This window comes from Panthera onca, chromosome A1, assembly GCF_046562875.1.
Source record: "Panthera onca isolate mPanOnc1 chromosome A1, mPanOnc1 haplotype 2, whole genome shotgun sequence".
Lineage (NCBI taxonomy): Eukaryota > Metazoa > Chordata > Mammalia > Carnivora > Felidae > Panthera > Panthera onca.
The window spans coordinates 189900533-189916799 of record NC_138339.1 but is presented as its reverse complement, the minus strand read 5'-3'; the positions used below and the strand labels follow the sequence as shown (position 1 = coordinate 189916799).

Below are 16267 nucleotides of genomic sequence, written 5' to 3'. Positions count from 1 at the left end.
TGCAGACTTCCCAGGCAATAGCCACGCTGAGCCTCGGGCTTCGGCAGGGGAGGTGCCAGGCTCAGCGGGGCAAGTGGCTGTGCCAGCCACCTCCTCCATGTGACTGAGGGGTGCAGACCCAGCTGGTGGTGGCAGTGGGAGCCAATGCCACATGGCCACAGGGCTGCAGTGTCCTTTTTAAGTGAGTGAAATCTAGACTTGGCCACCTCCTGCTGACTGCGAGAGGGACAAATTACGATCTTCTTTGGTGTGCTTGGCTCTGAGTCTAATGTGGAGACCAAATGAGACACACAAACATGTGATTATGGTACAACATGATGAGGGCCATGGAGCCGGCCAGTTCCTCACCTGTTGTGCTCCCTTCCTTCAGGAAACCCCAGCCTTCTTCCAGGGCAGTTAAGTTATACGTGTCTTCCCCACTCCCACTTCTCTGTGCCCCAGAGGCAAGCCCATGACATCTGACCCAGACCTGGTTACCCAGAGCAACCCATCCCTCTGGGCGCTGAAAGTGGTCAAGGGAGAGGCTTTCCCCCAGGTGTGCTAATCAGACCCTGTCTGTTATATTTGAGATAAGGCCTCTGGGAAAAGAAGGGTCTTTCTTTCTCTGATACTAGAAGCAGCTATAAAAATACAGACTGTCTGAAGCTAAAAACTACCAGCGGGAAGAACCAAGATATGGAGAGAGAAAATCATCACAATGTAGCTTGAACCCCTGGATACAGCCAAGCCTGAAGCCAGAGATACCTCTTGGACTTCCATATTTGTGGCCATATTCTACTTTGAGTTGGGTATTCTCTCACTTGCACCCACAAGAGCCCTGCCTAATGCAGAGATGAGTCCCTGCAAGTGGGGTTTGGAATTGGCAGGCAATACAATGAGGATTTGGCTGAGAACAGAGGAGATGCCAGACAGTGAAAGTGGCCTTTCATTTTCTCAGAGGACAACGGGGCTTGGTAAGTGGAACAAAGAAGCTGGGCAGATTTTTCCTATTTGTGTTTTGGGACTCAATCCAGTTCATTTCTGTGTGTCGGGGGAATCAAATGTGACGCAGTTAAAGTGCATTGACCATATTTCACAGCCTTTGGGACAGTCCCTAAGAGTCTCAGACCATGCTAACTCTCTGACAGCAGAAAGGGAAAGTTCCACATAGCCTCACCAAAGAGATGACTTCTTCCCCCAGCAATCTCTATGAAGATACAAAAACTGATCTTTCCATTTTAAAAGGAACTAATATTGGGATGCCAGAAGAGCTAGAGCTCGGAGGAATCCCTATTTCCCAGGTCTTTATCAAACACCTCTGTCTATATACTCCCTTCTGCCAAAAAGCTGTCATTTCCCTCTATTTAAAAAGACATCCATTAGAATGAACCCCACACCATCATCCCAGCCTACGATTCCAAGGACAGGGACCACAAGGCATGCTAAGAGACTTACTACTAAGAGACAGAAACTTCAAAACGAGGTTGGACTCAAGAACCATGCCACTGTATGATGGCTGGTCTTAGTAGCCAGGTCACTGAATTCCCAGAAATTGAATAGGCTGGCCTCCCTCTGAGATTTCAAGGCAGTGCTATTTCCACAGATTCACCAAGCCCTGCAAACAGGCTTGTGATTGATTGTTCAACCCCTAAGGCAATCCCCAGGCCCCCAAATTTGCACTAAAAGAAAATGGGCTACAGTTCTCCAGCACTTCTTCCTGAACTTTATGGGTAAATTCAAGGGAAAGATTACAGGAAGTCACATTTCAGCCTGCCTCTAGCCCAAGCCCCAATGCAGCATGATCAGCAATAAATCGGACACTGCATTTTCATCCCCATCTGGCTTGTGTCTAACCCACAACTGATTCAGAATTTGGAAGAAGGTAGGTAATTAAGCTCTGCCTCAAACCCCAATACCAGGGAGTTGGTACTTTATCCTGCAGGCTTTAGGGAACAGTAGGGACTAATCACCAGCTTCAAGTAGGTTTAAGGGAGGTTTAAACCTGGGGAGGGTTTTGTGAAGGGGACTGCGGCAGCACGGTGGATCGGTAGGAAAAGGGTTAAGACTGCAAAAGTGAATGAAAAATTAGTTAGCAACAGCAACAGGAAAGCTCATAAAAGCTTGAACAACAGAGCTGCAACGAATATGAAGAAGCACTGAGGGACACTGAGGTTGTGCAGATGAAAATCTCACCAGTATAGGAAATACAGCAAAAGGCGTACATCCTGTAAGAGAGTGCCGAGATTAAACTTTGTGGACTGTGAATGGATACAAGTCACTCGTTTTGTTTTTGTTGGAGGGAAGGAAGAAGCAGACAGCTGGAATTCTATCTGAAACAGAAGGAAAGGTTTTTTAAATCCCTGTTTGTTTTACACTTGAAAAGGATTTGTCCTGAAAATTGCCAAGCTGTATAGATACTCTTAAGGGATTTTGACATGATATACACAAAAGATGCCTTGGTTAGCTTCCTGAAACGCAGCCCCCTGGGATGCAAGACTGAAGCAGGTGCTCAGGAGACACCAGGTCCACTGCACAAGGTTTTAGGTTAGATAATGAGGCTAATTACATTCTTTCTGGGTTCTTTTTCACCTGGATGAGAGCACAGTGCTAAGCAAGCCAAAAAGGATTCACCTGGCTATGGAAATATACAGACCAGAAAGACTTGAAACACACTCGTGATTTATAGAAGCTAGAAGCGATTATTACTTGCCCAAAGGAGTTTAACATCGGTCCACTTCCTTCAATATCCCTTCCCTGGCTGGGATTCTATGGAACACTGCATTCCTCTCCACACTTTCTCTCCCCACCTTTGTCACAACCTCATGGAAGTCTCTAAGGAGCTCTACCAGGGTGCTGAATAAACACCCACTGCTCTCTCAGGCAAATGCAAATAGATTGGGCTTAGCAGTTTTAGTTTGTCTGTCACATAGGGTCTATGGGAGGATTAAATGAAATCTTGCGGGGGTACGTGCTTAGTTTAGATCCTGGCATATAATGAGCAGTCACATATGGTGGCTAGCCCCTGCTCCATATAGCATTGAAAAATCTGGCTTTAGCTACAAAAGAACTTAGCAAGAAAACACTTTGTTGTTACAAGTATCTGGTAAACTACCCCTAATTTCACTCTAGTCTGTACTGTTCCTCTGTTGATGCTTCTCCAGAATTCATATGTGAGAAGAATTTAGGCACATAGGTGCTTAAATTAAAAACAAAAACAAACAAACAAACAAAACCTTGATGGTAAGCAAAACACCACCCAAGCATGCGTTGGCTAAGCCCAAGATTATTATTCACTAGCACACTTAGGCTTCCAACCCTTTACAAAGGGTAGAAATTATTTCTCATCATCAGTAGGAAGACTTAAAGTTCTTTCCCAGAAACAGCTTAGAGTTCTTTCCCCGACTTGGCCAGCTGCACTTGAATTCAGGGTTTCCGCCCTAGAAAGAATGTGATTGTGTCCAAGTGGAATGAGTCACTGAATTCTAAGCAGAGAAGCTGTCATCTCTCTAAGGGGAGCAGTGGAGAGTTCCATTTTTATCGTAAAAGAGTGCTCAAAGTGGACCAGGAAGACAGCCATCCCATATCACATCCTCTCCTCCAGGCCTTGCAGCTCAGAGAGGAAGGGAAGAACTGACCAGAAAGAAAGAACATTTGAACACTGGCAACAGGCCACTTGGCCTCGTGGATCTACCAAGTAATCCAGGCCAAGAGAAAAGTCCTTGAGTAATGGTGTGGAACATGGAGCCCCTCGGGAATGTGCATGAAATGCTTGTTGGCTGTCTGTTGAGAGCCCGAAGCCGCACCAAGGCCTACGGCCCTGCTTGCCGCTGACAGCCTACCTCCACCTTCTTGGGACACTATCTATAAACTATGCTCTTGCTTCTGAGACTCTTCACCATCTCCCCAGCATCCGCCATGTGAAAATGAGTTTCTGTGGAGTAGTTTGCTGGAAGACTGAAGTTTTCAGGTGGACTTTTGAATATGTGAATCACCTAAGCTTTTTTTTTTTTAATATCATCACTGAGGATGAGCCCATCTAATTTTGTCAATTTAATTTTAGTTATGTGCTTCCACATAATACTTCATCGAATCATCATACCTACCTTGAGAAAGGTCAAGTCAATCATAGTAACTCCATTGGATGAAATCATATAACAGGCATGTGAAGAACACCCTCTAGAAGGCAAGCTGCCCTGCCGGGTGCTTTGGGAAATAGAAAGCTGAGTAACACGTGGTCTCCACTCTCTAGCAGCTTTTAATCAAGAGGAAAGACAAAGCAAAGTGGGTTATGAAAAGCTTTGGGTTATGTTCCGTACACTCATGGAAAAACATTGGAGGATTGTATACAGAAGAAGGACACAATCGTAACTGTATTTTAGAGAGCCCCCCCTGCCTGCAGGATGGAGAACGGATTTAAAGGGAGCAAGCAAGTCAAAAACATGTTAGGCTACTACAATAGTCCAGGCGAGATACAAAGGAGTCTCAACCTAGTGCACAGAATGCAGAGGGAATGCAGAGAATGCATTAAAAGATTTTAATCAGGGAAAATTAGTAGGACTGATGGCAAATGATCGATTGATGAGGAATGCTGAGGGAATGTGAAAAGGAACATCCCACCTAAGCCTTCAGCAGCTGGGCGGGAAGCAGTGACATTCACCCTAGGAGAACACGGCAGAGATGGACAGGGGCACGGAGGCTGGGCCAGAATAAAGGAGTGTGGGAAGCCCTCAAGGAACAATGACACAATGAAGGAGGGTAGACAACACACAGCAGCATTATAGCGGACAAGGTTGGGAAAGCAGACTAGGACTGTGAATGCCAAGCATGGAGTTTAGACTTAATTCAATGAGCAACGGAGGCTTTTTAGCAGTAGAACAAGATTATAGCAGTTCTCTTGGAAAACTAAACTGCTCAACGAAAAGACTCAGATTCCCAAAGGTTAAATAGTAAACACCTAGTTAGCGTCAGCGGTGAATCTAATATGCAGGTGTTTGGACTCCTGGTCTGTTCCTTCAGAGGAGGAAGTTTTCTGGCTTCTCAGAATTCTAAGTACACACTCCTCTCCCCACGAAGTCTTTGCCCTTATTGACTCCTCCAGCCTTTACATTCAGCTTGGGCCCGACATTCAGCAGGCCAAGAGGATGGATGGCTACTTCCACTATTTCTTCAGTCCACTATTTATTAGATTGTTCTAATCACAAATACTCAAAAAATACCCATAATTGCTAAATGTAGATAATGGTCATGCTCTTTAAGGCTCCTTCAAAGGTAGGAATCTAATGGGAATTAAAAGCATGTGGAGTATTGTGGAAATAACAAAATGACTTCCAAACACAAGTTAGTATTATAATAAGAAAACAAGAGTAAGAAATAGATTTTACTAAAGTTTTACGCTGTGCTAGCAATTATTTCAGACATCATTTTGTCTTCACAAACAGCTACCTGATAGGTAAGGAGACTCAACAAACCTAGTCTCCTCACAGACACATGGCACAGTCAGAATTTAAGGACAGATCCAACTCCAGACATTCAGCTTTTAAATAGTCTGCTATTCTTGGGGCAGGGGAGGGCGCTTGGGTGGCTCAGTCACCTAAGTGTCTGACTTCAGCTCAGGTCATGCTCTCATGGTTCATGAGTTCGGGCCCCCAATCGGTCTCTCTGCTGTCAATGCACAGAGCCTGCTCCAGATCCTCTGTCCCCATCTCTCTCTGCCCCTCCTTCACTAGGGCACTCTCTCTCTCTCTCTCTCAAAAATAAATAAAAACATTTAAATAGTCTGCTATTCTGCCCTTGTCAATCATTTGCTAGAGAAAGTTCAAAAGAAGCTAGAAAGAGCAAGAGAGCTTATTTCTGTACAAGGACGACGAGCAGTGATTTTCTTGTGGCTGTGGAGGCCATTATAGCAGATAGTTGCCTGTTACCCAGAGCCACAGTAAGAACCCACCACCTCCGATAACGTTCTCACTGCAATCTTCCCTGCTATCTGGAAGAACAGGATTCTGTTACACTGGAAATAAAGATCTCGGAGGAGAACAGAATGAGAGGGGAGTGGGCTGCCATTCATGTCGCTTATTTTAAATAAGCTCTTTGATGAGGCACCTGGGCGGCTCAGTCGGTTGAACATCATCTGACTCTTGTTTTTGGCTCAGGTCACGATCTCACTGTTTGTGGGACTGAGACCTGCGTCGGGACAGCCTGCTTGGGATTCTCTCTCTCCCTCTCTCAAAATAAATAAAGAAACTTTAAAATAAATAAATAAATAAATAAACAAACAAACAAACACTGTGAGGAACAAAGATAACCGGGAAATTCAAGTCAACAAACGCCAACTGAGCACACATGCTTTATGCACACCTGGGCTTGCTTGCATGCATGTATGTGCTGGCACAGAACTTGAGGGGAAGGACTGGAAAAGCAAACGGCCAGAGTCAACACGAAGCAGTGGGCTTTCCTGTTAACTTCTCAGGGCTGTTATATTCATGACATCAAATGCTGTGTGTTGGCTCTTTCATTTTACCAAGGCCCTTGGGTAGATTTTTTTTTCTTTATGAATGGCATTATTTGCTAAAGCAAATTTAATCAAGAAGTTCCCATGGGAGCAAAATGATGAGCTTTTTAAGCGCACATTTTGTAATTTAACGTTGCCCCTACATCTCTCTTTACCATGTTCATTCATGACCAGGCAATGAACTTTAAATCCACTCCTTTCATAATCCATCTCTAGAGAGGAATGAAGGTTGGGTTTAATGAGAGGTAAGGCTCAAAGGAGAAAGCTCCTCCACTGGATTAAGCATTCATGCTAGCTGGGAAGGAATTATGGAGAAAAGGAGCCATAAGAAATACCTAATCAAGCGGGGCACCTGGCTGGCTCAGTCGGTTGAGCGTCTGACCTCGGCTCAGGTTCATGAGTTCGAGCCCTGCATCAGGCTCCGTGCTGACAGCTCGGAGCCTGGAGCCAGCTTCTGATTCTGTGTCTCCCTATCTCTCTGTTCCTCCCCTGTTCACACTCTCGCTCTCTCTCTTTCCCTCTCTCAAAAATAAATAAACACTTAAAAAAATAATAAAATTTAAAAAAATAAAGCAACAACATGATAAATCCCAACAATGTGCCAACCCTTAGAATATTTTTTTTTTAGGTAGAGATGAAGACTTAAAGGTAGCTTATTCCAGGATACTCAAACCTAAAAGAAAAATTATTTATTGACATAACAGAATTATCTAAGATCATATGAACAATGTTCATTTTTTTTAAGTGAGACACAGATCTTTAACAGAAAAATGAAAGAATTATTATCATCAGTATGTCAAATGAGTTGTTAAAAAAAATAAAAAACATTCGGTCTAGGAATCACCAAAGATACTATAAAAAATGATTTACAATACCTCTTCCTTCCCTGCTTTTTCTATAAATAGTACTTTTACATTGGAAAGTTGGAAGGATTTACTATAGAATCATAGATCTGGAAAGAACCTGTCTAAAAATCCACTTTCTTCTAAACAGTAATGATTGCAGACCAGGCAAAACTCATTCCTATTTAACCTTTTCTTAGGAGACTCAGAAAAGGAGATACTACAGTCTTGAAAATGCCTATCAGTCTATTCCCAACAACCTTGAAAGATCATTTTTAACTCTAGCGTGAGACCATTAAAAACTCAATAATCAGCTTTCAGAAAAGACATTTTTCCTAAATATTATCTTTGGAAAATATTTTTTTTTTACCTTCCTCTTCCGGTTTAAAAAATACAAATTAAGGTATTTGTAACCTATTTTTCTAAAGAAAAAAGAAAAAAATTTTTTAGGTAAGTAAAGAGGCCAGCCAGTCCAAAGAAGAGCTTGAGAAAGACTCAGACAAGCATCAGTCTGGCTCCAAGGAGACCCTGTGTCTGCAGGAAGCAAATTAGGAAAGGACTAACTCACCTGGTGAATCACCACAGCTAATCTGCATCTGGAAATGGCAATGCAGGAATACTTAACACTCCTGTGCCTGATCTACAGTCAGGACCTTCAGCCTTAGACTTGAAAAAAACCCTCCACAGCCCAGCTTCTTTGCATCGGAGAAGAAGAAACACGAAGAGAAACCTCCCACTCTTCAGTGCCTCAGTGTGAGGCGATGCATGTTCGCTAAACTTAGTGTGTCATTTCGCGATATGCACTTCTATCAAATCATTATGTCGGATGCAGAAAACTAAGACAGTGGTACGTGTCAATTACATCTCAATGAATAAACAAATAAATAAATAGAACTGCGCTTCACCAAAATAGGTATTTCAAGAATCTTAACAATAGAAAAATTATAATATGAATAATAATTTTTAAAAAACCAGAAGACAGGGAAAGCTGGAGGACACATGCTCGTTTTCTAATCTGCAGAGCCTGGAATCCATCAATACTGTCTAAAATTTGACTCTGTAGTTTTAAGAAATGACTACATTCAATTTTTTTTTTTTTTTAGCAAGTTTCCCTGAGAGCCAATTTTCCTTACAGTAAACATTTATCTCAGCTCCTGCCCCCCTTCCCGTGCCCGCTGTCTCTGACGGCGCGAGAAGCTTGGCAGGCTGGAAGTTGCCCCAGAAGGAGCCCTCAGTGAACGAGGGGCAGGGGCCGATGGATAATACTGGGCAGAAGGAAGATTCTCAGTTGTGTCCGCAGTCTTTCAGAACCTGCTCGATTTCTCACAGTTCCGGTCCACTCGTTCTGCATGTTTCGTTGGTTTTTCTGCCTCTTTGCCTCCTTTCCCCCACTGTCTCCCCATGCTCCTGGGATCATACTTCAAAAAAACAACTTGTACTCAGGGTGTCTGGGTGGCTCAGTCAGTTAAGTGTCCGACTTCAGCTCAGGTCATGATCTCACGGTTCAGTTCGTGAGTTTGGACCCCACGTCCGGTCTGGCACTGTTGTTGGCAGCTCAGAGCCTGGAGCCTGCTTTGGATTCTGTGTCTCCCTCTCCCTCTCCCTCTGCCCCTTCCCCACTTGTACTCTGTCTCTCTCTCTCTCTCAAAAAAAAAAAAAAAAAACTTAAAAAAAAAAAAACCTACTTGTACTCAAACCCTTGTCTCAGGTTCAGCTTTTGGGAGAAGCCACTTGTATGGGTCTGCTCAGGTGGCCACAACAAAATAACTACAGACTGGGGTGGCTTCAACAACAGAAATTTACTTTCTCACGGCTCTGGAGGCTAGAAGTCCAAGATCAAGGTGCCATGAGGGTTGGTTGTTGGAAAGGCTTTTTTTCCTGGCTTGAAGATGGCTGCCTTCCTGCTGTGTCCTCACATGGCCTCTGCTCTGTGCACAGGGAGAGAAAGAAATCTTTTGTGTCTCTTCCTCTTCTTAAAAGGACATTAGTCCTATTGGATTAAGGCTTCACCCTTATGACCTTATTCAACTTCCTCACAGACTTCATTTCCAAATATAGTCACATTGAGGGTTAGAGTTTAAATATATGAATTAGGGTTTGGAGAAGGCACAGTTCAGTCCCTAACCACATTCTAAGACCGGATCTCACAGGGAGGAGACATGTGCTCCATGCTGCTCCCACAGGAACTCTCCATCAGAAGTAAAAGAGCTGCTTAACTTGAATTGGTAGAGGGTCAGGTGAGATGTCCCACTGTCTGCCTACAAGGCTTACCCGAGCTTCCTCAGAGATCACCTTCAGGAGCCACAGGTGAAGACTCAGGATGGTGGGGAACCATGGCTTACAGATCTCCAGCCCTTCTTACCATCTCAGTGAGAGGAGTAGCATCCAGGGAGTGACAATGACAGGAATAACAGGCTATCAATGTACTCTCACCGAAGAGACGAGGTGGCAATTTCTCAAAAGAAAGCCAAGAATAGACACTTAGGCTTCAATCCAAGCCCAAATACCCAATAAATGGAGGATATAGTTCAAAATATCATGGTACCTATATATTCTTTTTCTCCTATGTGACAAAGTCACATTTTCCTCTTTTGCATAACACTAATAAATAATGACACGTAATTTCGAGGTTATGGTGAATACATGAGATTGCAGCTATTTAAGTGCTTGGTCCAGTTCCTGAGCTGGGGGCATCACTCAACAAGCATGACTTCTCTTTCCCCTTCCACAAAGATGGGTATCCTTCTCCCCCGCTGCACAGGAAACCGGGACTGGGACTGGTCTCTGGCTTAGCCTGAATATCTCATTCACAGGTGTTTTATTGTTGTCACTACCAGTTTTTAAAAACCACCTCTAGGTTCTTGTGTTTCAGATCAAATGTTGTCAAAATGAAAACAAATGAAATGAAAAATGTCCTTTCCCATGGACTTCTTAAACTTCCTGATTTCTACTAAAATGAAATTTGGGATACAAAGCTATCCTTTACCTGATTTGGGGGAGAAATCAAGTCTACTTCAAGTGTGTATCAGTGTGATTGCCCTACCTGGGTCCTGGATTGAACCAAGGGCTGTGTCTACTTTCAGACCTTAGGGTGGGGGTGGGTCAGGTAACACCTGTCATCAGAGAAGAGCCCTGCTTCACAGGGAAGATGAGGCACAGAAAGAAGAGAGGCTGACTCCTATTTTAGATGGAACAGAATTATCTCTACTGCTTCTCCTCTAACTTAGTTAATAGGGATCTCTGTTTCTATAAGTCAATCTCATTTTCTTTCTCTCTTTCTTTCTTTCTTTCTTTCTTTCAGAGAGAGAGACAGAGTGAGAGAGGGGCACAGGGAGAGGGAAAGAGAGATTCCCAGGCAGGCTCCACACCCAGCTCAGAGCCCCACACGGGGCTCAATCTCATGACCCTGGGATCATGACCTGAGCCAAAATCCAGAGTCAGATGCTTAACTGACTGAGCCACCCGGGTGCCCTAGTCAATCTCATTTTTTAGTTGATCTGTTAGCATCCAAAGAATGTCTCTTTTTCCTTTCCTATTTCCATGCTTCAAATTCCCATCCCGTAGTGATTTCTCTCCTCCACCTCCCCATACAACCATGTATTTCTCATACATCGCTCTCACTCTCCGAAGCCCACACTTGCCTTTTCTTTTCTTCCTATCGGCTTTGCTACACCAAAGCCATTCCAGGACTAGGCTGTCTCTGTGATGCCTTAGTGACAATATAGTGAAAATCTCCATGACAGCTGACTCCCTGGATGACACACAGATCTTAACTGATGTTTGGTATTCCGTTCACACTGTGCTTGGGGCCTCACTGAAAGGGTCTCTAGCTTTTAGAAGAGTGTTCTTTGGCAATCTCCACAAACACCTTGAACTTTCACCCTCCTCACTTCTCTAAAATGAGCAAGAGGAAACTCTTGTGATCCTAATGGAAGAATAACTTAGGCCTGGTAACGATAAACAAATTCCCCGCACCGTCTGACCAGACAAAATATGCGACCCTGACTTGTGACAGTAGCCTGGGTGCTCCTGGCTCCTAGCAGCCCCCTCCCCTGGTGCCTGCTTGCTGACTTCCCTGGCTGTGAACTGGGACCACACCCTCACAGCTCACAGCAAACCGGAAGCAAGGGGAACCACTATGTGAAATGGGGTGAGAGCCCCACGCCACCAGAAAGTCTCAATGCCAGACTGCCAGCTTCGGCCCCGATGACATCCTGTGCTTTTGTCCACTGGGTGACTTGAATTCTCTCCATGTCTAATGGACGGACCACAGATACCATCTGCCCCATGCTCTCACCCAGTGAAAGAATTTTGCATGAACATTCCAGAAGCTTAGTCACCCAACTTCTGCTAGACTATTTCTAGAAGGCCTTGAGGGACAATGGGGACAGAGCCTGCTCCCTTTTTCACATCTCATTTTGATCTCTTCTTCTGCAAGCTGAATAAATAGACGTGGGTCTTTCCCTCACTCCAAGGTATACATGTTTTGTGAGTCCTGAACTCCTGGTTGCTCTATTCTTATTACCCTTGGGTTTCAAAGCTCGTTTCAAAACCAAAGGTGTTCACAACTCCAGCTAATATTATTGAAAATATTACCGATACAGTATTACAGATACATTATTATTTGTCTCCATAGTGACAGGCAAACTCCAGGGGCTTCACAAGTGATTATTGACTATTCCTCATCATACACTGGGACACACGTTAGCCCCTATCTAGCTTCCACTTTCTGATTTTTCTCAAATAGCTGGGCAGGGACTGAAAAAAAAGTCACACTCATTTTCTTGCAAAATCAAAACACGCCTTAAAAATGTCAGATTTCCCAGGAACTGTGTTTTTGTTTTGTTTTGTTTTTTTTAATTTACTATTACACCATTCCTGAAAAAGAATCATCAGCAAGAACTAAGGAGCACTGAAATTTAATTCAACAAGGACTGGAGGGAAATACATGTTAAAATATGTGGAAAAATCTGTGTGACACAATGAGTCAGACACTACCAAGAATCACATTGAGTGGAGTAAACATGGAAACCAAACATTTTTAGAAGTTTGATTCTGTGTCCATGAGCTAAAATGCAGCTACACAAGTTGATCTTAACGAAAGCAGCAGACCTAAGCCCGTGTCCTTCTTCCTATATTAAGTGGGCAAATACTGGACTCTGGGACGTCTTTATACCTTAGAACCACTGCATAGCAGGCTGAGAATGGGAGGGGCGGGGGAGGAGGCAAGAAGGAAGGAAAAATAGGAAGGATTAAAATCAGCAACAGAACTAACCAGACCTGCTTGCCTCATACAAATGGCATTTCTGCCAAGAGAACAGAAAATGATGATAGAGCGTTTCCTTTTCGATAATCCATCTATCAACTGCCTCTGTTGTGTAGCCACTGTAATGATTTATGCTGTAATTAGTACAACCTTCCCTAGCTATATTCTCTAATGTGAATTTGCAACAAAGAACATAATGTAAATACCCTAAAATAAGAAGGTTCTATGAGACGTAAGCACACAGCCAAAGTTACCATTGCGCACAGAGAAATAAAAAGACAGAAGAACCACTGTTTTCTCACTTCAGAGCGTGCAGGTTTTACACAGGGAGGGAGGGAGAGTGATCTGTGGGTTTGTGCTGTTTTTGTTTTGTTTTGTTTTCCAGAAGATAGCATCTGCTGAGAGCCTTTTAAAAATGGAAAGGAAAGCCAGAGCAGGTTTAGCCCGGACAACATGAAGAGCCGTTTTTCCTGAATCACAAACAGCAGCAGATAAAAAGGAGAAAAGTAACTAAAGGTCATCGCACACTCACGACCTTCTGAGTTTGAGGCTTTCCTTTTTCCTTTGGCCACTACGCCGAGACCCATTTACATGTTGTTTTCTTTGTCGAATCAAGAAAAACAGGCAAGCGAAAAGCGATGATTTTCCAGAAGCCCTGCTTGTTTAGTGTCATGGGAATTTGAGGTTGTTGTCTGGTACATTTGGAATGATCTTTAGGGTAACAGTAAAACCTCTACAATGTTTACGAATTTTATTTTCTAGTTTGGTGTTTCTACCATCCTCACTCTTCCAGATGACTTTCAGGCACACCTGGCCCCCTTCCCTGCTTACCTGAAAGTATAATGTTCTAATGTTCTAATGTTCACTGTCCAGGATGCAGCCTTGCATTAATCCGAGAATCCTACGAGCAGAGAAATTTTAAAACATAAAGGAAGCAGGGTTTTTCTCAAAGTCCTATTAATCATATTTTGAAAGGAGTCACCTGGGTGGCTCAGTCGGTTGTGCGTCTGACTTCAGCTCAGGTCATGATCTCAGGGTTCTTGAGATTGAGCTCCGCATCAGGCTCTCTGCTGTCAGCCAGGAGCCCATTTTGGATCCTCTGTCCCCCTCTCTCTCTGCCCCTCCCCCACTCATGCTCGCTCGCTCTCTCTCTCTCTCTCTGTCTCAAAAATAAAAAAATAAACATTTTAATTAAAAATTCTATTTTGAAAGGGATAAAAGACTTGGCAAAATTTTCTTATTTTCTGGTCAAGTAAAAGGCAGGTCTTCGAAACATCAGATAAAATGTATTCAATTTACATCTACTGTGTGCCCAGAACTATAACCAGGCACTGTAAGAGATGTGGCCTTTTAAAACTACAAGACATGGTCTTTGCTCCTACATAGTTAAAAATGTAACTGAAAAAAATTATAGAATAATGAAAAGGCAGCAGGAAGAAGGGAAGTCTCAGGAGGAATAGAAAGTCCAGCAAGACCTTGAACCATTAGGATTCCTGGACAGCTACAGAGAGGGATGTGGCCTGGGAACAGCGCGATTAAAAGCAGGAGGGAGGGAACGCTGTGAGTTTTCAGGAGTACCCGGTAAAGCTAAGAGGAAGCAAGCAGAGATAGACAATTAACATGTTAAAAGACAGCTTCCATTACTTTAATTCCAGGAAGGTGTCATTCTTCTGCTCACTAAGGCATCGGATGCTTTGAACAGATGTTTTATTTATTTTTTTTCTCATTTACCTCAAGTTCTATTTCCTTTAAGGTACAAATTCTTGGGGTGGGGGCGTTGTTTGGGTGGCTGGTTGGGTTTGGGATGGCAAACTGCCTGCAGGGCCAGAAGTAGAGCTTCCTCATAAGCAAAGTGTGACCTCTTTTCCTGCGGAAACCACATGTGAGCAGCACAGGTCCTCACACGGCCCGCCTGCCCACCCTTACTGCCCTGGGGAATCATTATTGGGAGGTGGGGGTAGGGCTAAGACAGCATGAGAGCCAGATGGACTGGGTTTGAATTTTTCCATTTTAGGGACTTGGTGGGGATTTGCTTGTCAGGATTTTATAAAAGGTAACGTTCTATGAATAACTTCAACTCCATTGGAAATGGAAATAGTGCCAAAACCCATACCTGGAGAGAAGGACAATATTTAGTTCATTAAGCTTTGATAACATCCGTGGAACAATCTCCTTCTTTCTTAAGGCAGTTTATCTCTCAGGAGGCATCCTGCTATTCTGTGTTCAAGTTAGAGCCTGCAGATTATGGCAACACTGTTGCTTCTGTTGTTCGGCTTTGAAATTCAAATTCCCTTTCAATTCTCTTCCTTTAGTGGAGCCAATGTTCAGGTACAGCTGTGAAACAACCTGAAGACAAACAAGGGGGAGGGATTTCTAAATGACAATAGATACTATTTACTGTCCTTCTGTGTCAGATCTCTGCCAGTGCTTTACCTGCATTATCTCACTTAATCCTGCCCACCACCCTAGGAGGTAGGCATTACAATCCTCACTTTATAAATGAGGAAACTGAGGCTTCTGGAGAGGCTGGATGTTTTCCAAAGTCACATTGTAACAAATGGTGGAGCTAGGATTCAAGGCCTGCCCTAGGCCACCATGCCAATTTCAATATGGAGGGTGGGGGAAGGCAAAGGGAAGAAGGGCCCCAAGGGGTGTGAAATTGACACTTAAGGGAGGCGCTGAAAAGGTGGCACTGGTGTGAAAACAGGTGGCTGAAGAAGAATTACAATCAGAGTTTACGACTGGTGAGAGATACAGTACAGACAAATGATACCCAGAAAGTTAAATGCTTGGTCTCAGCCAGAAATCATTTGGGCCCCTAAATTCTCTACTCTTATAAATTATCTGAGTGGGATCTGCTCTGCATGGCTACAGATGAGCTGGGGAGAGAGGCCTTCTCAGAGAAGCCAAAAGACTAGAAACCGAGGGTGTTGCCCAAGGAGAAATTGTCTCCATTTTTACACGGGGGTGGAGACAACCTCCTATGTGGAAGTAAGATCACTAGAAGAACCAAGGAGCAGACCATCTTCAAAGCACATTAAATATCTGGAATATGTTGTCATTTTTTAGACCAACAGTGTTGAGAAGAAACCATTTAGAAAGATGATAATTTAAATGTGACAGCATGCTTTTCTGGTACATTAAACTGGGATGGTGCTGGGCCAGTATGTGGATTTAGGCAACTCTCCTGAAGTACTTAGGGTCTTCCCTAAAACCCTAAGAAGAAGTATCTTTCACCATCATACGATGTTCAGGGACATGCAAAAAGGTTCTAGCCACATTTCCGTAAGAAAGGATTTGAACAGTGACAACGATATTCATGTACATTAAATATGTCTGCTGGAGAAGTCCAGGGAAAAACAGATGCTTTAGAGAAAAGCACTGTTAATGAAAGGCTGGTGTGATGAGTGAGACTTAGCACAAGCCCTGACTACTCAAAAGGAAGGTGCCAGCAGGTACAGTGCAAGGCAATAAACTGACACCCACCCTTTAAAACTCAGTCTCTGGGGGCGCCTGGGTGGCTTGGTCGGTTAAGCGTCCGACTTCGGCTCGGGTCGTGATCTCACGGTCCGTGAGTTCGAGCCCCGCGTCAGGCTCTGTGCTGACAGCCTGGAGCCTGTTTCAGATTCTGTGTCTCCCTCTTTCTCTGCCCCTCCCCTGTTCATGCTCTGT

At 43.8% G+C, this 16267-nt stretch overlaps 1 protein-coding gene across 9 annotated transcripts in view; it reads right to left on the bottom strand.

The window, feature by feature from the left end:
• Window positions 1-16267, bottom strand: part of LOC132681968 (uncharacterized) — a 142355-nt gene that overhangs the window by 68884 nt on the left and 57204 nt on the right. For 6 of the 9 annotated variants that reach the window (XR_009611355.3, XM_078432649.2, XM_078432670.2 and 3 more), the window contains 2 exons: window positions 14709-14941; window positions 9601-13496 (listed from right to left, as the gene is read on the bottom strand). Coding sequence is in view for 1 of the 9 variants with exons in the window: in XM_078432682.2 (XP_078288808.1) it covers window positions 7898-7925 (28 nt within the window). In the remaining 8 variants the exon portion in view is untranslated. Of the gene's footprint in view, window positions 1-7897; window positions 8960-9109; window positions 9258-9600; window positions 13497-14708; window positions 14942-16267 lie in introns of those variants that run through there. The other 3 variants (XM_078432652.2, XM_078432655.2, XM_078432682.2) reach the window with 3 other exon arrangements.